At 37.2% G+C, this 26,027-nt stretch overlaps 1 protein-coding gene across 1 annotated transcript in view; it reads left to right on the top strand.

The window, feature by feature from the left end:
* Positions 1-26,027, top strand: part of AFF3 (ALF transcription elongation factor 3) — a 539,761-nt gene that overhangs the window by 343,465 nt on the left and 170,269 nt on the right. The window contains exons 8-9 of the mRNA XM_054586382.1: positions 13,814-13,894; positions 22,966-23,002. Of these exons, the coding sequence (XP_054442357.1) occupies positions 13,814-13,894; positions 22,966-23,002 (118 nt within the window). The remainder of the gene's footprint in view (positions 1-13,813; positions 13,895-22,965; positions 23,003-26,027) is intronic.

The following is a 26,027-nucleotide window of genomic DNA, read 5'->3' as shown; positions in this document are numbered from 1 at the left end:
CTCTAAATACCCCTCAGGTGCTTAGTTCTTTTTGTTGTTTTTTTTTTAAGTCTCTTTTAAAATTAGACCAATTAATGCTTCTCATCATGGGCACAAGGTCTGTAAGAGTACAGGGAACCAGCAGGTGTCTGTGTGCTACACAGGAACTCCAAGCTGACGTTGCCTGGGGTTAGCAAGAGTGGTTAAGTTTCTTAATATCAAAGCCCTCTTCTTCACATTCTGAGAACCCAAGGTAGACTTTCTATTTTTAACACAATGTTCAGTTCTAGAAACAATCCCCAAACTAAAGAATGGGAATTATAATATGTTTGAAACACAGAGATAAAGTGAACGTTGAAAGCCAGGTGAATCTAAAGATTAATTCGAGGAATGTATGGTTTTTGTTGTTCCAAAAGGTCCCAGTATTGTAAATAGATGGAACTGAGAGCACACTGAACACAGAGAGACAAGAGATAAGACAGGTCACATCCATCTTCCTGCCCCAAAAGACAGCTGGAAAACAACAAAACTGCATCTAGAACAAGAAATTTTTAGTAAAGTCCAAAATGAAGGGGTCTATCATGAAATATTCTTTTTAAGAGGGGCAGTAAAATCAACTGCAATCAATGTTCTTATCCTTTTCTATGGAGGGTTCAGACTTTGTGGGTACAGCTTCTAAAGTCAGGGGGATGAGATGTGGATCTACAGTGCATGGAGTTAATATCCTTACAATGAATAACACTCTTTATGATGTGAAGGAAATAGTGAAAATTCAGACACCTAGTGGCCTCAGCTTTTTGAAAATGGGAAATTTATGGACAAAGGAGCATGTGTAATGCACAGGTCTAAGGTATCGTTGGAATCAATTTGAAGGCTTCCTTTTTTACTCATCAATGTCCGATGCTCACCGTCCTGCCTTAAGCCCATGGGGTCATATTGTTATCTATGCACATGTGTTTTTCTTTCTCAGTCTGTGAAACCCAAATTGAAAGCTGCTTCATGAATTGATTCTGTTAATCTTTACCTACAAGGTGTTCCCTTCGTTTTATCCATTGGGGATTGACTTCATTGAGAGCAGGGGATAACGATAAGTTAAAAAAAGCTATGGCATTGTGATTAATTAGATTAGTTGGTGTTCCAATCTGAGATCTCCCAGCCAGGAAGTATGCACAGGACCAGGAAATAGGGATATATCAACTGGAAAGCCTCTTCTCAGGTCAACTTTGGTTCAAATTGGACATATGCCTGGGTTTTCCACTTAAAGAAATGAGATTTCTCTATGAATTTTGGGAATGGTGTTATTACAAGTTATTATTGGTTATTTGCTTATTTGTAATTTTAGCAGCCAAAATTATGCTATGAAAAATAATACTTTTAAAAGTCTTAATAAGGAAGCTTGGTTTGTTTGTTTGTTTGTTTATATTGTTCAAATACATTTGTCTCTACCTTCCTGCCACCACTTAATCCCCTGCCCTCCTACCCCACCTCCCTCTCTCAGTCCTTCCCCACTTTGGCTTTGTCCATGGGCCCTTTACACATGTTCCTTGACTTGATGCTTCCCTTCCCTTTCCCTGCCCCCCACCTTCCCTCTTAATTCTGTTGGTTTCTTTCTTCTTTCAATGTTGCAGGTTGTATTTTCCTTGCTTGTTTGTTTTGTTGGTTAGATTCCACTTACAGGAGAGATCATATGGTATTTGTCTTTCGCCCCCTGGCTTATTTCACTTAACATAATGCTCTCTAGTTCCATCCATGCTGTTGCAAAGGGTAGTAGCTCTTTCTTTCTTTCTGCTGCATAGTATTCCATTGTGTAAATGTACCACAGTTTTTTGATCCACTCATTTACTGATGGGGACTTAGATTGCTTCCAACCCTTGGCTATTGTAAATGGTGCTGCTATGAACATTGGGCTGCATAGGTTCTATTGAATTGGTGTTTTGGAATTCTTAGGGTATAATTGGAGCAGTGGAATTGCTGGGTCAAAAGGCAGTTCCATTTTTAGTTTTTGAGGAAATTCCATACTGTTTTCCACAGTGGCTGCACCAGTCTGTGTTCCCTTCTCTCCACAGCCTCGCCAGCACCTGTTGTTTGTTGATCTGTTTATGATGGCTGTTCTGACTGGTACGAAGTGGTATCTCATTGTGGTTTTAATTTGCATTTCTCTGATGGCTGGTGATGCTGAGCTCCTTTCATATGTCTCTGGGCCCTATGTATGTTCTCCTTGTAGAAGTGTCTGTTCAGGTCCTTTGCCCATTTTTTAATTGAATTGTTTGTCTTCCTGGAGTGGAGATGTGTGAGTTCTTTAAATATTTGGAGACCAAACCCTTGTCTGAGGTATCATTGGCAAATATATTTCCCCATGCGACTGGTTACCTTTTCACTTTGCTGATGTTTTCTTCAGCCATGCAGAAGCTTCTTATTTTGATGAGGTCCCACTTATTTATTCTTTCCTTTATGACCCTTGCTTTAAGGGACATATCAGTGAAAATATTGCTGCATGGGATATCTGAGAGTTTCCTACCTATGTTCTCCTCTAGGACTTTTATGGTGCCCTGACTTATATTTAAGTCTTTTATCCATCTTTAGTTTATTTTTGCATATGGTGTCATCTTGGTGATCAAATTTCAATTTTTTGCATGTAGCTGTCCAGCTCTCCCAGCACCGTTTGTTGAAGAGGCTATTTTAACTCCAATTTATGCTTCTGCCCCCCTTGTCAAATATTAATTGTCCATAGAGACATGGCTTTATTTCTGGGCTTTCTGTTCTGTTCCACTGATCTATGTGTCTGATCTTGTGCCAGTACCAGATTGTTCTGATTACAGCAGCCTTGTAATATAGTTTGATGTCCGGTATTGTGATCCCTCCTGCTTTATTTTTCTTTCTCAAAATTACTGCGGCTATTCGGGGTCATTTATGGTTCCATATAAATCTTTGAAATGTCTGTTCTATGTCTGTGAAATACGTCATTGGTATTTTAATAGGGATTGCATAAAATCTATAAATTGCTTTGGGTAGTATAGACATTTTGATGATGTTAATTCTTCCAATCCATGAACATGGTATATGCTTCCATTTATTTGTGCCTTCCTTAATTTCTTTCTTCAGTGTTGTATAAATAAATATAAATAAATAAATAAATAAATAAATAATTTATTCCTAGGTACTTTATTTTTCTTGTTGCTATAGCAAATGGGATTTTTTTCCTGATTTCTTCTTCTATTTCATTGTTGGTATACAAAAATGCCTTTGATTTCTGAATATTGACTTTGTATCCTGCTGTTTTGCCAAATTCACTTATTAGGTCAAGTAGTTTTTGGTGGAGTCTATAGGGTTTTCTATGGACACTGTCATGTCATCTGCAAACAAGGACAGTTTTACTTCCTCCTTTCCAATTTGGATGCCTCTTATTTCTTTTTCTTGTCTGACTGCTGTGGCTAGGACTTCCAATACTATGTTGAATAGAAATGGTGAAAGTGGACATGCTTGTCTTGTTCCCAATCTTAGTGGGAAAAGCTTTTCCTTTTGGCCCATTGAGTATGATGTTGGCTGTAGGTTTTTCATATATGGCCTTTATTATGTTGAGGTGTGCACCCTTTATTCCGACTTTGCTGAGTGTTTTTACCATAAATGGGTACTGTACCTGATCAAATGCTTTTTCCACATCTATTGAGATGATCATGTGAATTTTGTCTTTTGTTTATGTGATGTATTATGTATGTTGATTTGTGAATATTGAACCATCCTTGCATCCCTGGGATTAATCCCACTTGATCATGATGGATGATCCTTTTAATGTATTGCTGGATTGGATTTTCCATTATTTTGTTGAGGATTTTAGCGTCTATGTTCATAAGCGATATTGGCCTATAGTTTTCTTTGTTGTGTCTTTATCTGGTTTTGGGATGAGGACGATGCTGGTCTCATAAAAAGAGTTTGGGAGTTTTTCCTCTTCTTGGATTTTTTGGAGTAGTCTGAGAAGGACAGGAGTTAGCTCTTCCTTAAATGTTTTGTAAAATTCTCCTGTGAAGCTGTCCGGCCCAGGGCTTTTGTGTGCCAGGAGTTTTTTTATTACTGCTTCAATTTCACCAGCTGTTACTGGTCTGCTCAGGATTTCTGCTTCTTCTTCATTCAGTGTTGAAAGGTTATTTTTTTCTAGAAATTTGTCTACTTCACCCAGGTTTTCAAATTTCTTGGCATATATAATTACTCATAGTAATTTCTTACAATCCTTTGTATTTCTGTGGTATCAGTTGTAATTGCTCCTCTTTCATTTCTGATACTATTTATTTGGGTCCTCTCCCTTTTTTTCCTTGATGAGTCTGCTTAAAGGCTTGTCGATTTTATATATCTTTTCAAAGAAGCAGCTCCTAGATTGGTTGATCCTCTGAATTGTTCTTTTAGTCTCTTTCTCATTCATTCTGCTCTGCTCTTGATTATTTCCTTCCTTCTACTTGCTCTGGGATTTGTTTGTTGCTGTTTCTCCAGTTCTTGAAGTTGTAGGGTTAGATCGTTTATTTGAAATGTTTCTATCTTTTTTTAGGTAGGTTTGTGTTGCTATGAACTTCCCTCTCAAGACTGCCTTTGCTGTGCCCCTTAGGCTTTGGACTGTTGTGTGTTCTTTTTCATTTGATTCCAGAATCTTTTTGATTTTTTTCTCTTATCACATTACTGACCTATTCATTGCTATTCAGTCTCCATGAGTTTGAAAGTTTTGGGGGATTTTCCTTGAGGTTGGTTTCCAGTTTCAAGCATTTGTGGTCTGAGAAAATGCTTGTTACTGTTTCAGTTTTCCTGAATTTGTTGAGGCTTGTTTTGTGTCCTATCATGTGGTCTGTCTTTGAAAATATTCCATGCACAATTGAAAAGAATGTGTATTTTGCTTTTTGGGGATGAAAGGTTCTATATATATCAGTTAAGTCCATTTGATCTAATGCATCATTCAGTTCCACAATATCCTTGTTGATGTTTTCTTTGGAAGATCTATCTATTGTTGATAGTGGGGTGTTAAAATTCCCTACGATCAGTGTGTTGCCGTCTATATCTTTCTTGAAGTCCTCCAAGATTTTCATTATATATTTGGGTGCTCCTGTGTTGGGTGCATATATGTTTACAATGTTTATGTCTTCCTGATGGATTCTTTCTTTGAGTATTATGAAGTGTCCTTCTGGGTCTCTTTTTATGGCCTCTCTTTTGGAATCTATTTTATCTGATATAAGTATTGCTACCCCAGCTTTCTTTTTCCTGCTCATTTTCTTGGAATATTTTTTTCCCTCACTTTACCTTCAGTCTGTATAGGTCCTTTATTCTGAGGTGGATCTCTTGTAGGCAGTATATGTGTGGGTCATGTTTTCTTACCATTCAGCTAATTTGTATCCTTTGATTGGGGCATTTAATCCATTTACATTTACAGTAATTACTGACAGGTACTTACTCATTTTTTTCCCTCTGTGCCTGTGTTCTTTTTCTCAGTCCTTAATCTTCTTAAAGCAGTCCCTTTAGCATATTTTTGCACTGCTGGTTTGGTGGAGGTGTATTCTTTTAGCCTTCTTTTGTCTGGGAAACTCCTTATTTCACCTTCCATTTTCATTGAGACCTCGCTGTGTAGGGCAATCTTGGTTACAGGCCTTTGCCTCTCATGACTTGGAACATTTCTTGCCATTCCCTTCTGGCTTGCAGTGTTTCTGTTGAGAAGTCAGCTGCTAGCTGTATTGGGGCTCCCTTGTATGTTACTACCTGTTTCTCCCTTGCTGCCTTTAGGATTCTCTCTTTGTCTTTGATATTTGCCATTTTAATGATGATGTGTCTTGGAGTGGGCCTCATTGGGTTTCTCTTGAATGGGGCCCTCTGTGCTTCCTGGACTTGTGAGACCTTTTCTCTCCTCCAATTAGGGAAGTTTTCCATCATTTTTCAAACAGGTTCTCTATTCCTTCCTCCTCTTCTTCTCCTTCTAGTACCCCTATTATGTGGATATTATTACGTTTCAGGTTGTCCTGCATTTCCCTCAGCACCTCTTCATTCTTTTTGAGTCTTTTTTCGTTTTCTTGCTATTTCTGGGAGCTTTTTTCTACCTTGTCTGCCAGCTCGCTGATTCAGTCCTCAGCTTCATCTAGCCTGCTTTTGATTCCTTCTATTGTGTTCTTCAATTCAGAAATTGTATTCTTCATTTCCTCTTGCCTCTTATTGATAGTTTCTATGTCCTTTTTCATACTGGTATCATTTGCAGTAAGTTCCTCATAGTTTCCTTGTAGTTTCTCCTAATTCTCTTTGAGCTAGCTGAGCTCATTGAGCTTCCTGAGAACCATTGTCTTGAATTCTATATCTGATAGTTGACTTGCCTCTATTTCATTTAGTTTTCTCTGTGGGGATTCCTCCTTTCCCTTCAGCTGGGGGGTGTTCCCATTATTTGTGAGACTCTTCTTTTTACTTCTGCTTCCTAAATAGATCTGCCTTGATTTTCTGACTTAGTGATGTGAACTTCTATAGTAGTATACGGGTCTTTTTTTCTCTCTCTTTTCCTTCTGGATTTGCCTCTGATGATGTCAGATGTTGACCTCGTCTGACCTTCAGCAGTCTGTTTGGGATTTCTAGGAATCTACTCTCTGTGTCTGTCTCCTGCTGTTATTAATCTAGTCATTCTGCCCTCAGCCATCAGGCTCAGGCACCATAGTGCGGAGCAGTGCCTTCTGAGGGTAGGGCTATTGTGTCCTTACAGGCTGCTGCCACTCAAGGGAATGGTCTGCCTGAGCAAGATGGAAGCTGAGGAGTGGGGGAGGAGTCAGCACCTATATCCCCCTGGCTACTCCCTCAGTTCTCTCCCCAATGTTTCTGTCTCCAGTCTCTCCTCAAGCTTCTCTAGACAACTCTGTATCCCCTTTAACGAGGGATCTACTGTCTCTGCTGGCTGCTCTGCACTCAGCACCCAGGCCCAAATGCAACTCCTGGCTGGGGCAGAGCGCACTGAGAACAGGACTATTCTTCCCTTTCGCACTGCTGCCTCTCTGGGTCGTGGCCTGCCTGAGCAAGATGGAGACTGCGGAATGGGGATGGAATCAGCACTGGGATCCACCCCAGCCACTTCCTCCGTTCTCTACCCAACGCCTCCATTTCCAGCCTCTCCTCAAGCATCTCTAGACAGCTCTGAGTCTCTTCTATCCAGGGATCTACAATCTGTGCCAGCCACTGTGCACCCAGCACCCAGGCCTGCTCCCAGCTCTTTGTGGCAGAGTGTCCTGAGGGCAGAGCTATTCTTTCCTTTCATGCTGCTGCCTCTCTGGGGTATGGCCTGCTGGAGCAAGATGGAGGCTGTTAGGTTGTGCAAAAGCTGATTCCACTGTCTGTCCAAGGCTCCAAGGTTCCTCTCTCACTATCATTCCATTGCTTTCCAGGTGATTTCTACACAGTTTAGTTGCAATTCCACTTTGGTTCTGGGAGGAGGTCAGTGTGATTTCCACTCACTCCTCCACCATATTCCCTTTCAGGAAGGTATTTTTTTCAACCGCTACTGCTTTTCCAAAACTTTTCATAAGTAATATTTTCATCAAAATAATGGACATGAATATATTATATTACTATTATTTTTCAAACTATAGGTTTTTCTACTGTAATGACAGAATGAGGATATTCTTGGATTTTTGTTGATTTAGGCACAAACTTAGAGGTTTTGGATGTGATCTTGTTCTGAGCCCAGATCTGCCCAGCCTTCAGTCTGACCTTGGAGTTTGTGGTTAAAGACTGAGGATAGATTGACAATTAGAATGTATGCTCCAGTCCCAGTAGTGTTTCTCCCACTCTGTGTACTCAAGGGCTGGTGCTCAGCCACCCAGGAACAGACCCACCGGCACATTTTCCCTTTCACCAGCACCAGATCTAGTGCTCCTGCGAGCTGCCGGCATTTAAAGGATAGACAGTGTAATAAAAATTACCCTGTTCCCTTGCTGACAGCACTTCTCTGATCAGAGTGTCATAACACGAGTCATACGTGTGAAAGAAATGAAAAGCTGAGTGATTATTCTGATATGGAAACTGAAAACAAAATAACGCTCTGATCTGCAGCAGCCACTGCCGCACATAAAAATTGACTCTGGCACTTTACATTTTATTCCCAAGTCACAGAATTAGTCCAGTGTTCTATTTAGAAAAGAGTAAGTTTCCGAGTACAAAGAATCCTGGAGTTATCTATGGTCATTTGCCAGGTCTGGGGAGAAAGTCTCTCCTTCCCAGCAGACTATGAGTTGGCAGCCCATGTTGAGACATTGCTGAAAGAGAAAGAAGTAATTTAATCGCTCTCGATCCTGGCAACACTCATATGTATTCGGTAGGACAAGTGGAATTTACTCTTGCCATCATTTTACAGGCAAAAAAAAAGAGAACCCAGAGAGATTAAATGAATTCCTGTTATTGGACTTACTTTGTTAGGCCTTTAGGAGTTACAAGAGAATTATAACACATGATCCTTTCCCTCAAAGAGGCCATAATCTAGTAGGGGTTAAAAAATGTATAATCTGATAGTGGTGACACTCAAAAAGAAAACTCGTAGCCCCAGGCAGCATGTAAGTATTAAATGCATGGCACAAATCATTGTAAAGGAGGGTAAGGTGTGTAGCCCTGGCCAAGGAGAGCACTGGTCAGTGAGCTTCCTAAAGAGGCAGCAATGAGAGAGAATGGAGAGGTAAGTGAAGTTGGAATAACATGAAAGGAAAACCAAAAAATGTTGGGACAGGAAACCCTACAGCAGGACAAGAGAAAATGGGATGTTAACCCATCTGGCTTGAGGGAGGACTATGCAGGAAAGGAACAGGCAGTAACTCTGCAGTGTTCCTTCATGGCACAAATTATCTGGAATGTTTGGAGGAGTGTACTGGAAGCTTTCAGGCAAGTATGTCCTGGTAACAATGTCAAGCCAAACACTCCTGTGGCAGTGACTGAGATCCATTGCAATGGGGAAAGAGTAAACAGGGAAAGAGACCAGGGAAAGTGTTATTCTATTCACTGATTTTAGTAGGAAACTTAAGGTACTGTTTATCTTTTTTGTAGTTTAATCTATCTGCAAACAAAATGTACTTTGCAGATCTTCATAACTATACATTTTAAATCCTAAGATTAGATATCAGGCTAAAATTCAATTTTTATTTATTTTTAAATAACAAGGAGCTACTCTGCTTAGTGAATGGATGTCCTAAGCTTCAACCATTTGTCTTAGGACAGACCGATGCAAGTAACGTCAGTGTTCATGAGTAGCTACACAGAGGGGGAGGAGGCTTGTGCAGAATGAGCAATCTACTCACCTTGAAACTATGGATTTGGGAGACTCACGGTGAGGCCTGCTACACACTAGACATGAAACTGAAAACTGCATACCTGCCCCATGGCCTTCTGAAAAATGAGAGGATGGAGAAAAAACTGGACAGTTAATGAAATGCAGTACTCTATACTCTTATCATTTAACCATCTGTTCTTACATATAGGAGAAAACTGAGTATATTTGCTATAAAGAGACTTGGCATTTTATGCCTATGAAATAAGAAGACACCCTGAAATATGTCCCTTGGGTAACAAGACATCTGCTTAGAACTGGGACTGGTGAGGCTGTGTTAACAGATATGTTGATTCTTAATCTTGTCAGTTGGCCAAGGAAGCTAGGCTCATAACTAAGGACCTCTCAGTAGTGGGTATAGGGTGTGGCCTCGTTCCTAAGTGACAAGAAAATCAAAAAGGAAGGGAGGCACACAGATCAAAGAAGTGTTAGAAGAATTTATAAGGTCAGAAGCTAGCCACCTAAACTTTGGGGTACTTGACTTTAAACATATTGTTTCTCTTCCTACCTTACCTGTGGTCCAGGATGTGATCAAAGGACATCCAAGTGGAGGAAAGAGGTACAAGGATGCAATGAAGGAATGGTTGAGGCAGAGAGGTCCAGAGCATGCTGGGGGAGGATGGAGGAAATAGTGTATACATTAGCCTTGCAATAAAATAGCATTCTTTCCTTGTGAAGTGAGGAAAACTAAGGGAAATTCTAGCAATTACAAAATTTTCCCCTTTGCTTTTACATATTAAATCTCTACCAGAAACAAATTACTAATTAAACACCTTTTAATCAAATTTTATCTCACTGACTACTATTATTATGTCAAAGATTCATTACCGTGAGAAAACTTAGGGACATTTTTTCCAATCTAAAGTACATATCATACTTAAGATTCATAATAATATATTTAAATAACTTTATGTTTTAGAAATACTTAGTTTATATTAATAATTGCTAGCTTAATTACAGATTACATTTCCATAATAATTCATTCTTTTATAAAAAACACTTTTCCATCTAAAGCTCAGAGAGAAATCCTGTTTCTCATTTTAGAAACAAGAAATCTGAAACTCAGCTTGATATTAATGAGTCTTTTATTGAATGATTAACCATAACAGGACCATGTTATTCTCTATGTATTGTTTCATTTAATGCTTATGATTAAACCATGAGCTAGTTAGCACCTTTATTTCTTTGGTTCTAAGAATCCACAAATTGAGATCTAATTGATTCCAATGTCTGTGCCTTGAAATCACAAGTTACTGAAGATGTGACTTAACCTAAGCTCACTGAACTAGTAAATGATGGAAGAGGAAATAGAAAGAGTCTATTTGCCCTTGAAACTTTCCATGCAACCCTAATGGAGAATTTTAATATAATGAATAATCAGTCGTAAAAAGTCATTGCACATTCATTAAAAACAAATGTTTTATAAGTCCATAGAAATAACTCTATATTTTTGAGCAGGGGGAGGGGCAGGGGAAGGTGGTGGGGGGAAGGCAGAGACAAATGTATTTGAAAAAATAAAGAAAATAAATTAAATTTAAAAAATAAAATAAAATATCCAATACAATGATGAATAGAAATAGTAAGAGAAAATACCCTGTTTTGTTCCTGATTTAGGGGAAAACATTCAGTCTTTCATTATTAAGTGTTATGTTAGCTATAAGCATTTTGAGAATGTTCTTTGTGAGGTTTAGGAAGTTCCTTTTTTCCCTACTTTGCTGAGAGTTTTTTTCAGGAATAAATGTTGTGTTTTATCAAATGCTATTTCTGCATCCATTGAGATGATCATGTGTTTACAAAACCTCTTAATATATAAATTTTGTTGATTTATTTTCAAATGGGAAACCAACTTTGCATCTTTAAAATAAACCCCATGTACTCGTGATAAAAAATAATAATTCTATGTTTTGAAAATTCTAACAGATTTAAATGTTTCAAATAACCTTATTGTCTTTATTATTCCTTCATATATAAAGCAGCACTAATTAGGTCAAAAATTACATCGTATAACTTTGATAGAATTAAAGTAACAAAAGTAATATCAGTGAGCAATTTTGCTTTAAAATATGAGCATTCAATTCAATTCATCAAGTTAATTTTGAGCACTTAGCCTATAAGGTGCTTCATTGACACAGATGAGTAGACACACTGTCTCTGAAGAAATTTTCAGTTCTTTGTTAAAGGATTATATTTAAATAATCTGAATATTCTTGAAAGAAATTATTAGGATTCCTACTTGGGAATTATATTTAGTAAAATTGAGTATTCTTGAGATTATTGTGATTTCTTAGTATGATTTTTATTCTGCATTGGGAGAAGGGTATCAGAAGAAAGCAAAATGGTTATGTGCAGATAGAGGTATGTACTTATAATAGAAAACTAAACACAAAAAAAGGATCTAAATTACAATGAGAGAAAGAAATGACTGCTTTGGAGGAGCATGAGAAGGGAACTGTCAAGTCATATTGGAATAGAAGGGGAATCAGCTAAGGCCCCATGATAAAAACTATGTTTGAAATGAGCCCTACTGGATGACGAGTGGGTAGGGCATTCACACACAAAGGGGGCAATGTAAGTAAAAGCAGAGACTAGATTTTCTTATACACAGTATGTATGTAGATTAATAAAAAGGCACCAGCCTGACAACTGAGACCTTGTTGTAAAATGTCTTGAATACTATTTGTTTTGGGGGCAAATGCAATAGAGTGAAAAACAGACGCTGGATTGAGAGAAAGGAGATATGTGTGAACATTTCAGTGGTGGCATTGGTGAACTGCGTGAACTTGAACAAATCATTAAATCTTCGTGAGCTTTAACTTCTCCACCTCCAATATGGGTAGAATGATAATTACTTTAAAGGTTGGGTTTAAATTAGAAAACTTGTGTGGAAGTACTGTGAAATTGTCAAGCACAACAGGAAGCATCATTGCCATTGTCATCACTGTTGTTATTTATGCGATGGTATATGTAGATATTGAAGAAGTGGCACTTTTTGTTGCAATCTGCACTTTAGGAAAAATGAGTTGACAGAAGTGTGAAGGATGGCTTAATAAAAACAGAAGAAAGAGAACCAACCAGGAAACTTCTAAAGTAATTCAGGTTACAAATAACTTAAGGTGTGATTAGGATGGTAGTTCATGTAACTGGGAAGAAAGGCAAACACATATCAGAGATACTGTTTAATTGTCCATTCGTTGAAAAATGGACTGGGTACGCACTCTGTTCCTGCACATAATCCTCACAAAAGAGACAACAGGTATAGAGACACAGAATAAGATGTGCAGACACTTGGGGAGTGAGTCAAGAGGAATATAAAGGGTCACTGGGTCTTCCTTTGATTTCCATTGGAGAACCTTGGGTACCAGCAGAATCGCAAAGAGACGCCTCAGGCGCAGTGAGCTTAACCCACCTCTGGTGCAGGTGTCATAGTGGCCAGGAGATGATGTAGGGTCAGAAAATCCTTCCAAGAAGGGTTTGAATACACTCACTCCCAATTTGGGTCTACATCATCTGAGGTGCAGAGGGAGGAGTGTTACCCAAGGAAAGAAGGTACAAGACCGTCTCAAGAAACTTTCACTCCAAAAACCTGACAGAGTCCCTTTCAACACCACCCCACCCTCAACCAAGGGAGGTGAGAAAATGTCTTCACCTAAAGAGAGAATTTCTCACTTCTCTTAAAATGGACCAACTGCTTGCTTATGTTTGGAAGTGTGTATTAAATCAAGAAATAAGGTTCTGAACCTATTTGTAAACTCAAAATCACTTTCGTGGTAATCAGAAATTGATTAACTTTAATTCCACAGCCATTTAGTGACTGCAGATTCTGCCAGGAGGTGGAACTACTGAAGAATACTGGAAGTGACCAAGAGGACTCTGCCTCTCTCTCACAAATTAGTGAAAGTGTATGTCAGCAGGCATATGACAGATTATTGCATGCTGGGCCGAAGTTGTCGTCTTAATGCTGTTATAAACAACACAACATTCTCTGTTTCACACACGTGATTTGTGTTTTTACTTCCCCATGAATTACTTTTCTATGAAGACCAAAGTGATGTGTGGGTTCTTATTGGACACTCCTATTAATATGAGTTTCTAATAAATTAAACAATTCCTGTAATAATGATCCCTAAAGTTGAAGGTGCTTTATGGAGTCCTTCAGAAACACCCTGTGAATTTTGTGGGATCAAGTTCCAGAGAAGCAGCCCCATTTGTACGGCTTTTTCCATAGAACGTTTACCACTGAGTTGTCCCTTTACTTTGAAACTTATTTGAAATGAAAATAGGACAACCTTGTAGGTCTTCTTAAGGTATAAAGGGGACATAGAAATAACCATGGAACCAAAAATTCGTAAAATTAGGGGGAAAAATTATGAAAGTGAGTTTGTCACTCCCTTTTTAAAATTCCCTTTCATTCCTTATTCATTTCTTGTTCGTTTTTTACCCCTTCCATGCTGTATCAAGGCGGACTTTATGCTACTGACTTGAAATACACTGTGTAACAGTGCTGTTTGATTTTCTTCCCTATAGGAGATGACCTGGCTTCCACCACTTTCTGCTATTCAGGCACCTGGCAAAGTGGAAGCAAGCAAATTTTCATTTCCAAATAAGGTAAGATCTTGTGTCACTCAAGAGCTATATGCTCTATTCATGCAGAGATTTTTTTGTGGACAAAATCAAGTGGGTTTCCCCTTGATTGTCATTTCCTTTGTAAATGTTCTTGCCAGATCTCATTTTCAACATTTTATAAACGTATATTTATTCATCAGAGGGGAAAATTAAGATTACAATTTTACTTACCTACCTTCCATATTTAACACAAAATGCATATTGTACTGTTGTTTTATCTTAAAACATTTGTGAAGTTGAAGTGCATCTTACACTAATTTTATACATCCAGTGTGATTGTATGCATGTTTTTATTTTTCCTGAGAAGCTGTTTGTTACTGAATTAATGATGAGTCTTAAAATCAATGTCTTAGAATTGAGATATCTTTTATCTACACGTCCTCATAGATATCTTTTTATCTACATATCCTCTTAGATATCTTTTATAAAGCATAAAATACTATCTAGGAGTTTAAAAGAAAGGATTTCCATGTTTCCAAAGACAAGTACACAAAAAATTAGACACAAAATATATTTAAATTATACATGAATCTAATATGTTTTATTTGAAAACAACTAATGTAAAACTTCATATTCATTATAAATATGAAATTATGCATATAGAAGGAGCAAAACATGAAAGTCCCCAGCACCTCCATCCAGATTTTATTTCCCTACCCAGAGATTACAGTCAGGAGATTTATGTGTAGCATTTCAAGCATTCTCTCTGTGCATTATATGTACATGTGCCATTTTTAAAACTCATAAATGGTATAGTACTAAAATCACTTTTTCTAAGAGGTGATTTTCTCCAGATACCCACAATACATAAATATCATTGCTAAATATTGTCACAACCTTCTTAATTGAATAATTGAAATAATTATTTACTATAATTATCACAATGATAAATTCCATTCTAAGAGTTGATTTTTATTTTTCATAACAAAGTGTATTTGGATATATACTTTCATGAATATATATTTTCTTGGTTCTTTTTAAGAACAGCAAAATATTTCATAGTATGAATTTGCTTTAATGTATTGAATTAAGCTCCTTTTGATGGACATTCACATTGGTTATTATCAAAAGCACTGTTTCAACACATAGTTTTTTTTGTAGATACCTCTTTGAATGTCTCCAGTGCTGATGCCTACAATAGGAGCTATGGTGCTGGGGGCATCAGAAGCCATAATTACCCTTGACTGTGTTTCAAGAGTACTTTTTTATGCATCGTTGCCAGTGTTTAATATTATCTGGCTTTTTATCCTTGTTTCTGGGTGAAACATTGCTGTCTTATTGTTTTTATTTGCATTTTTCCAGTTTGTTCTGAGTTTGAGCATGGACTGTTTTTCCTTTGTGACTTGCCCACTGATATTTGTTGCCCATTCATATTACATTTTTAAAAATGATTTGTAGAAACTTCTTATAGCTTATTCATGTATTTATTGTATGTGATATAGCCATTCTCTTGTAATATGATTTATGTATCTTTTATACTAGCAAAGTGTTTAATTTTTGTCAGAGAAAAAAAAATCTTCCCTGCACCAGTATTCTAACAGTGTTCTCTGTTTTACTCTAAGTCTTTTATAGATTTTGGATTTAGATTTTTTTTTAAAATTGTGGATGATGTAACAGGATACTAGTTTTATTTTTATCAATGGCTAGTAAATTATTTCAACTCTATTAACAAATTAGCCCATATTCCCCCCCACCACTGTTTTGAAATACCACATTTATCAACAGTTGAATTTCTCATAAATTCATTGATTTGTTTCAGGAATACGTGTTCTGGGTTTGTTTGTTTGTTTGTTTGTTTGTTTTTCAGTGTATTTATCTGCTTCTTTCCAATAGCTCCTTGTTTAAATCAAAGATTGACAAACTTTTTCTGTAAAGGCTCAGATTATAAATAGTTTAGGCTTTGCAGACAATACATACATGAATGACTGTAGCTATGTTCAAATAAAATTTCATTTACAGAAACAAGTGATAGTATATTTTTAAAACTCTCATAATTCAACAACAAAAGGATAACTCATTTTAAGAATGGACAAAAGATTTAAACAGACTGCTTCAAAGAAGATTGTCAAATGACTAATAAGTATAAGAAAATATATCACTATTATTAATCATTAGGGAAATGCAATCAAAATCACAATGAGATAATGAGTCATACCTACTTAGTTAAAATCAAAGACAAACAATAACAAGTGTTAGCAAGGGTGTAGATATATTGGAAACCTGCTGTTAATTACTGGGATCATAAAATGGTACAACTTCTTTTAAAAACATTTAGGCAGTTCCTCAAATATTGCATTACTTTATGATCCAGCAGTTCCACGCCTATGTATACACCCAAGAGAATGAAAACACTCCTCCACAAAAACATATGCATGTTCACAGCATCATTAATCATAATAGCCAATAAATGGAGACAAACAAATGTCCATCAACTGATGAACGGATACACAAAAGTTAATATATTCTTACAATGGAATATTTATCCGCCATAAAAAGGAATGAAGTGATGATACTTGATACAGCATGGATGATATAGCTGCTTTTTGTACATAATGAATTTGTTCTGTCTTATTCTTAATTGTGTCAGCTAGAACCTGTACATCTTTGCCTTATTCATGGCATTAAAGAAAATGATTCCAAGATGTTATTATTGAGTATAATTGCTTACTCTGTGTCTAGTCGAGGTAGCTTTCTATTCCTGGCTTTCCGAACATTTTAAAGGTTTGGATTTTCTTTCCATTTTTAAAAACTAAGGTAAAATTTACAAACAACAAAATTCACCCTTTTTAGTATCCTGTAAGTTTTAAAAACACGTATGTTCCTGAGACTTCCACAGTCAACATATGGAAGCAGTCTATCACCACCCAAATTTCCCCTTGACCCTTGGTAGTCAACCCCTCCCATACCCTAATCCCTGTCAATTATTGATGTGTTTTCCCCGAATATACATAAATGGAGCAAGTCTGAGTTTAGTTGAATGGTTTATTCAGCATGTATTGAGATATTCATAGTTTTTCTTTAATCTGCTAATGCAGAAAATTACATTGATTGTCTGATTTTTAATCACCTGTACAGTCCTATGATTTATTTCCTTAACTATGGTATATTGTTCATTTAATACGCTTTTGGGTTTAATACTCCTCCTCTTTCCCTCTCTCCTCCTCCCCCACCCACTGCTGCTGCTGCTCTTCTCAGCTCCTGGGGCCTTTCTTTTGCTGTAACTTGTTTCCTGAGCCCATTTCTTCTATGGCTCATTTCTTCTACCTCCGTGACTTTCTAAATACACTTTCTCTTTTTTAAAAAAAAGAAAAAAATAGATCTCTAACTATCTTTCCATTTTCTTCTATGCCTATTGGCTTACTCAAAACCTTTACCTATTCTTGTGTTAATTAATCTTCCTTTGTTTCTTTTTTACCCCTTTAGGGTTTTCCAACATACACATAATTGTTCCTCTTTTTTTTTTTTTTAGTAATTGCCTTTAAATTTTAATATATTGACCTATTTAAATTTATTTTTATCAATAGCTATAATTAATTAATGTCTATATCCTACCCTCAAATATTCATCATCTAAACCCAGTTTTAGTTAGGCTTCCCCACAACCATCTCTTATTTTGAGATTATCTACAATATTTCAAAATATCATTATTATGACTCTTTTCTAGTATTAAGCCTTGACAATTTTTGTTAGTTCCTTAATTTATCATTATTTCTTGTGTCTCAAATCTTCTTTTTAAACTGTATATATTGTTTCACTGGGGTTTATTTTCTAGCAGATTTTTAGTCCATTCTTGATCTAAAGTTTATAACAGACCTTTTCTGCACTTGCCTTTAATCACTTCTCCTCTCCCTGTTTGTTCACTCCTTTGGTGATCTCCTATGGGCCGGTTCTTTAAATACTCCGTATCCTGAACTGACAGCTTCTAAATGTGTATCTCTAGCCTCTTTTCCACCCCCTAACTTTCATACTTGTATTCCTGCTTACCAATTCATCATCTCCACTTAGATATCCAACAAACATCAAGCCTGACATTTCAAAAGGTGAGCTTTAATCTCCCTATGTTCTATGCATGTGTTTCTTGTGGCTCCTCCATTTTTGTGGTTGGCTCAGGCCACAAGCCCTGAAGCCATCTCTATTAGTTCTCTGGGGAACTTACTACAAAGTACAGATACCAGGTAGTGTAATATAAAAGAAATTTATTCTCTCACAGTTCTGGAGGTTAGACATCTGAAATCAAGGTGTCAACAGGGCTCTGCCCCCTCTGAAGGCTCTAGGGGAGAGTCCTTCCCTGCCTCTTCTAGCCTCTCTGGTGACTGTTGGCAGTCAGCCACAGTCCTTGGCCTCTAGCTACATCACTCCAATTTCTGCCTCTATATTCACATGGCTGTCTTTTCTCTGTGAGTCTTTATGCCCAGATCTCCATCCTCTTACAAGGATAGCAGTCATTGGATTTAGGGCCCACCCTAATCCAGTACGACCTGCAAGGCTCCTATAATATCCATGTAAGGTCAAATTCACAGATTCTGAGTGGCTATGAGCCTTTGGATGAAACTATTCAACCCAGTACACCATCCTGGACTCTTCTCTTTGTCTCATACCATACATCCAAACCATCGTGAGATCATGTCTACCCTGCCCTGAGTCTAAATGCTTCCCCCACCATCACAGCTACCACCTTGGTCTAAACCACCATCACTTCTTGCAGCAATTATTGTGACAGCCTCCTAACTGGTCGTCCTGTTTGCACACCCACTCTACCTTCCACACTTCCATGTCATTGTCCCCTCTAGCTTAGAGTTTTACATCTCTCCAGCCATTCACCTTAATCCCTAGTACACCATATGTTCTCACACAATAGCTTTTCATAGTATTAAAACTCTTGTCACTTTATAAATTTTTCAGTGCCATCCCACACTTACGGTACAATGCAATAATTTTTACAATATTTTTTACATAATCTAGCCAAAATCATGGCTTGGCCCAAAATACAATCAGGTAAGCATTTCTGTTATATAAACATATCCATGGTGTAAGTGCATTTTCTGATGATTGAGCACATATCTCAAGGCATATTTTATTGTGACTTTTCCAAAAGAACTGTGCAGATTTACTTTGATAGATGTAAATAGTTATATTTAAGGAATAATTTAACTCCTGATATGAAACTGAGACCTCAGATTATTGGTACAAAAACTTCATTTTTCAAGGCAGAAAGCAAGTTGCAAGTATCTTATTTTTCACATCCAAAATTATAATGGAACTGTCATATATGACACAGCATTTCAAATTTAAATGAAAAAAAAATGTGTCTTCTATTTAGGACTACTACAGGGTTTGCATGGAGCTATTTAAACTTGATTTTTTTGCCTTTCCCAAGAAAGAAATAAGTGATTTTACAAAGTATAGGGACATTGCATGATTTTAATAATGCTTTTCTTTCAAAAAGTTTACAATAAGTAATTTATCTTACATGAATCAAGTAAGATTGCATTAGTGTTTTATTTTTGCTGTAACAGATTACTATAAATTTAGTAAGTTAAGACAATACTATAAATTTAGTAACTTAAGACAACATGAATTTGTTAACTTAGAACTCTGGAGGTCAGAAGTCTGAAATCAGTATTATGGGGTAAAATCGAGGTGTTGGCAGGGCTGTGTTGCTTCTGAATGCTTCAGGGGAGAATTCCTTTCCCTGCCTTTCTCAGCCTCTGCAGGCTGCCCCTGCCACTGACTTCTGACTTCCTTACCACATCTCCTCTGACTCTTCTGCTTCCTTCGTTCCCTTAGAAGGAGCTTTGTGATTATATTGGGCCAACCTGGATAATCCAGAATAATCTCCCATCTCAAAATCATCAATTTAATCGCAGCTGCAAAGCCCCTTTGTCACGAGAAGGAATATATTCACAGGGTCTGAGAGTGAGGATACAGACATCTTTGGGAGTCCAGTGTTCTTCTGCCTACTACAAAGACTGTCATTAATTTTGATACACACTGTACCTCTTCCAAGCTGTATCTCAAGTAATTAATATTCTGTCAGCTGGAGGCTTGCATTTCCTTAATTAGGTAAATTATTAACATTTGAGTTATCACTATATTGCCAGCATGCAGGAGCTAGAGTTGTTTATGGAATTTGAGGGGCAAAATCTCCTAAATGAGTAATAAATAATTAAATTAAGTCGTTATTAAGATTAAAGGGGCGGTTTGACCTCACAAGGAAAGTCGATTTAACTCTGCATTCTGAGTTGCCATTACCACTAAGTTAATTAGCTAAATACTTCCGAGAATTTCCCCAATTTGTCTGGGTATTGAAGGACATAATATATAGTAAAGCCAATTGTTGCTGAATTTGGATATTTCCTCTATTCTCTGAACACTTAATTTGGAGGCACTGTTTCCTAGACTAATACTACCAGACACGTCTGCCTCATTCTTCAAATCCCAAAAGTAATTGAATTTGTTAAAGAAAAGAATGCATGACTTCTTTTAATTGGCTGCCATTATCAGGAATTTCAACCAAGAAGAAAAGAAAACAATTTTTTTTGCCCTTTTCCCTTCATTTCTGTGGCGGTCTCATAAGTTTTGAAATTTAAATAAAGAACTCAAAATTGTAGAATTTTTCCCATCCCCAGAAGGCATATGGACAAACCTGATGGCATTTCACAAACATTTCACATAGCAATAGATTCTGAATCTGGTAGGATCAGACCTGGTCTGAAACTGTTCTTGCTGATCGATTTTTAAAGCATTATACAGAAGAATTCTGGCATCATTTCAGAAATGAGAATCCTCTTGCTATTCTCTTTGTGCCCTAGAAGTAGAATGAAAGCCAGCAGGTAGGTTTGAAGGGAAGTGCTTCAAAGTTGGAAAGCTTTCCTCCCCCTTTGGGTTGTTGGCATGCTTCAAAAACTACCACAAAATGTTTAGACTAAAAGCTCGGTGTGCAGCATTGCTTCATACTAAACATTGACATTAATTGTAAATTCTAGAATAAGATTCAAAAGAAAGTGATTGGTGGGGGTAAAGGGAGACCAAACCAAATCAGGTGGTTCTTTTTCCTCTAATAATTAGCTTGATGGAGGTGGTGTCTGAAAATAAGAGAAGATATATCTCCATTTCTTGCCTTTTATAGTTCTATTGATGGATTGGTAGACAAATAAGGAGAGCTATGAGTGGTCCGGCCTTCAAGTGATTACAAAAAGCTATTTTTAAGTAATTCTCTCACAGTATAAGTTTTGTCCTCTGTCAGCAACATGGGTTAAGAACTACTGTATTCTATTGATCTAAGGTACATACTTTTTCACATTTTAAGTTCCCTAAAATCAAGATTTGTTTTACAGTTGGTGGCATCTTACAGTTACTTGACAGCAGTTTTTTTTTCCTAGTAGTACCTGAGCTAATGCAACCTCATACAATGTTGAAGGCATGTTACAATTGATGAGATACAGTATTTATTATGCTGCTTCAGTGAAGTGCTGTCTCCGTACCAGTGTGCTTGGTGATTTCTGCCTTCAGCAAAAGGTTTTACACAAACCTTACTTCCCAGCTAAATATTCCACATATAAAGAAGTTTTAGGACTCCCATGTACCAAACAACAGTTTAGGTTTGTGGAATTCAGGATTTAAAGATGGATAAGATGACATTTCTATCTGTAAGTATTCTTCTAAGTAACTAGAGTGGTTCTCCTCTTATGAGCATGCCTGCCAGCTGACATGTGCTTGGTGAATCACACTGGCAAACCAAAAGTGGCAGCTTAACCTTAGAAATGACTTGATACAGGATTACAGACAAGTTTTTTATACTTTCCTGTTTCACTGAATTTTCTTTAATGAACAGGTATCAGTATTACTCTTTTTTGTTTAAATTCTAAGTGCTACTTAATAAAACAGAACAGCCCTTGAGTCAAGAAAATAATAGCAGCATTCTTTTAATGGTATTTGTTATCAAATTGTATTCTCTAAATATGTACAGCTTGTGCTATATCATTTATACCTCATTAAAGCTCCTTTGTTGTTGCTGTTTTTTAAAAGAGTCATAGTTGAAAAGAGAAAACATGCTCAACATCATTAGTCATTAAGGAAATACAAAAAATACAAATCAAAACCACAATGAGAAACTATTTCACATCCATTAGGATGGCTAGAATAAAATTTTTTTTAAATTAAAAGAAGATAAGTTTTGGTGAGGATGTAGAGAAATTGGACCCTCATACATCATTAGTAGGAATGCAAAATGATTCTGCCACTGTGGAAAACAGTTTGGCAGTTCCTCAAAAAGTTTAACATGGAATACCATATCAACCTGCAATTCTACTCTTAGATATATACCCAAAACAAGGACTCAATTAAGTACATGTGCATGTGTTTATGGTAGCTCTATTCACAATAGCCAAAGGGGGAAAACAGCCCAAATGTGCGTTAACAGATGAAAGGATAGACCAGCTATTGTGTATACACACAGTGGAATATTATTCATCCATAAAAAGAATGCATTACTGATGCATTCTATGACATGGATGAATCTCCAAAACATGCCAAGTCAAAGAAGCCAGACACAAAAGGTCACATATTATATGATTCCACTGCTATGGAATATTCAGAATAGATGAATTCAAAGAGACAGAATGCTGATTGGTGGTTGCCAGAGACTGAAGGGAGAGGGGGTTGGGGAGACACTGCTTAATGCTAAGGCATTTTACTTTGGAATTATAGAACTATTTTGCCATCATTCTAAACTCTTAAAAAGAGTTGGTGGTTGTACAGCATTCTTAAATGTACTAAATGCCACTGAACTGTCCACTTTAAAGTGACTAATTTTGGGTTATATGAATTTCACCTCAATAAACAAAACAAAATGTCCATTATACAAAAGAGAAGTGATTGTGAACTAGAACTTTTTAACAAGCACATTCATGTAAATGCTTCTCATTACAGTAGTTGATAGATATTATGACTGGTGATTAGTTTTGGAATGTCCAGGAATATATCTCACATTCAACTTAGATTTTGAAAGTCAAAATAAGAAAATTAATTGATACTTCTTTCTCTTTTTTTAGGACTCTCAGCTCGTTTCCTCCGGACACAATAATCCAAGTAAGAAAGGCTTTTCTCTACAGCCTTATGAGTTGGGGGTGAAGGTAGCAGGGGCGAGTAGGGGAGATACATGCAATAAACATTAGGTGTAAAAAAATTTCACTAAAAAAATCAGGTTGGGAAAAGGAGAGCCCTTTGTTCAAGTACTTACCAAATATATAAGATTCATGGTGACTTTGGAGGCTCCTCTAGTTTTTCAAGGGAAGGAGGGATGAAACATAAAATGGTGGGTTTCAAAGCAATCATGGGTTGAAAAAACATCATTCATTATTATAGTTGGTTTCTGGTATATGTAAAGGGGAGCAACTTTTTAAAGGCACTAATGAGTTATCTAAATTGAAAGAGAAAGAGTGGGCAAAGGGAACCAATCAGAAGACCTCAAGATTAATGGTCTTAGAATCCATGAAGAAACCATGACCTCTCCCAGAGACAAAGTGTCTAGGAAGGAATTTCCTTATCGAATCCAATGTCTAATAAAACACACGAGCTTCATTGTCAAAGAGAGAATGTTATCGTTCCATGAAGTAATGTTTTCATTCTCTTCTTTGGCACTACTAATTGCTACTAATGTTTTCTTAAGCATTAAAAATGCACAAGCTATCTCATTCAAGTCATGAACACCATCCACAAAGACAGGGCTCTGTTAGTCTGTGACCAGCCAGTCAGCTGTCTGTTGCCAATTACAAAGCTGTGTTTGAGTATAAAAATCACTCTGAGCTAGTAGATGTGTCTTTGGAACTGAGGCTTACCCACTGAGCATCTGTGAAGGCGGAAGGGTTGGGGAGAGAAGGCATTTAGACAGATGTGTTAGACTTTTCTTGCTCATCTAGAGAAAGGTCAGGGCAGGGGAATGATGGCATAATGATGCATAGGCAATATCACTTAATCATCTCACCCTCTGTTGAAATTTGCTGTGAGCACTGGTACCAGTGAAGAGGAGAAATGCCAAGGGACTTGAAATCTAAAGAAAATAGTAACTCAGCAGTAAGAAAAGGAATCAGAAGAAATGCATGGTTAAGTCTGTGAGGTGTGCAGCCATCAGCATCATGTGCCAAAGATTAGAGCATACTGAAAAATCACTTCATTTCCTCATCATTTCTTTCCATTTGAATTTAAACAGCTCGGGGTAGAGGGAGGATGCAAGAGGTGAATAAATGTACCTTCTCTCAGTTTGACATAGAGAAGAACAAAGGAGCCCTCAGTGACGTGGCTCAGTTGGTTGGAGTGTTATCCATAAACTGAAAGGTCACAGGTTCAATCCCCATGCCCAACACCACCCCCCTCCCCCAGGTCAGGGCACAAACCTAGGTTGCCTGTCAGGGAGTGTACAAGAGGTAACCAATTGATGTTTCTCTCTCATATCAATACTTCTCTCCCTCTCTCTCTCCTTCCCTCCTTTCCTCTCTAAAATCAATAAGCATGCCCTGGCTGGTATGGCTCAGTGGATTGAGCACCAGCCTGTAAACCAAAAGGTTGATGTTTGGATTCCAGGTCAGAGCACATGCCTGGGCTGCTGGCCAGGTCCCCAGTTGGGAATGTGCAAAAGACAACTGATTGATATTTCTCTCCTTCTCTTCTTCCCTCCCTTCTCTCTCTAAAAATAAATAAATCTTTTAAAAAATAAAATAAGCATGTCCTCAGGTGAAGATTTTTTAAAAAAGAGCAAAGGAAATAAGTGGTGTCTCTTCCATGTGCTGCACCTTGACTTACCTTGGCTTACATTACTTCACTTAATCCCAACAATAGCTGTATGAGGGAGGCATTATTGTCCCCATTTTGCACATAATAAAAATGAGATTCTGAGGTTAATAACCATTTTAATTTTTGGTGACTAGAAATGACAACTAGGATTTGAATGCAAGGATGTCAGCCCCAAAGATAACAGACTTTCCATCCCATTACCTTGACCCCAAAAAGATGACTCTGTTAGTTCAGTGTGAGATTGACTTCTTGTCCAATATCTATATACTGTGATTTTTGTATGCACCTGGCATATTTTTACAGCATGCTGTAACAGTGACATGCAAAACCTGCTTTTGGATTTGTAAAAGCAGACCCATGTCTGTAAAATATGATGTGGCACCTGCCTTGTGTGGTATGAAACCCTCTGGCATTTCATCACCTAAGGAAGTCTGTGATTGGCTTTTTCTTTCCTGGGGATAGAGAGGTTATTTTCTTTGTATTTTTTAAAATAAATCCTCCCCCCAAGCCAAGCACATCTGTATAGAGGCAATATTACTAAAAGCCTGAGCAGATTATAGCACACTTGAAGCTTTAGGAGAGCAGGTCTCACCAGTACTTCCTGTGCTGTTTCTTCTATTTGGATTGGAATCCTTAAAGTTTTTGGAATTGTGACTCTAGTAAATATGTAGAAAATAGAAAAAAAAAAACTGAACTTCAAAGAAAGCAAACCCAACATGTATGTGTGGCTTAATGAACTAACCTTCACCATTTTAGGTCAGTGCTTTTTTTTTTCTTTTTGAAATTAGAGATGTTACATAAATACTAAAAGAGTGTACAAATTAAACAGAAAATTATTTTTAATTTGAATCTTTTAAAAGATAGATACTTCAGTCAGTTTGCTGAATTACCAGTTAATTTAATTTAATTTTAGAAAACAAAAGGTTATTACACATTGAGAAACTTAAATATTAAAATGGGTGACCTATGTCCACATTTTATTAAAGTTTTGAGCGTATCCTCTTCAAATCACAGATTGAGCATAAGCGCATAAGCACTTTTATCCTGTGTCAGAATCCCCATTTATATAACAGTAAAGTTACAGTAATGGAAATAAGTTTGTACTAGCACTGAGGACAGAAAAGGATGCATCAACAAACCAGAAATTCAGCGGAGTTTTTGGAAAACAGAGAGTACATAGGACCCTCCTATTAAATAATCCTCGATGGGGAAGGTCATGACCAGAAAAAGAAAACAATGAAACAAACAGGAACAGGCTTTGGTAGTGGTGGGAAACTGTCCTTGGGGGCTCCCAGAGAGGTCCCAGAATTCCACTCAGTCTTAC

Source organism: Pteronotus mesoamericanus, unplaced genomic scaffold, assembly GCF_021234165.1.
Source record: "Pteronotus mesoamericanus isolate MK-2021 breed Mesoamerican mustached bat unplaced genomic scaffold, CSHL_Meso_final contig_121, whole genome shotgun sequence".
Taxonomy (NCBI): Eukaryota; Metazoa; Chordata; class Mammalia; order Chiroptera; family Mormoopidae; genus Pteronotus; species Pteronotus mesoamericanus.
This window is presented reverse-complemented; position numbering and strand designations above follow the sequence as displayed.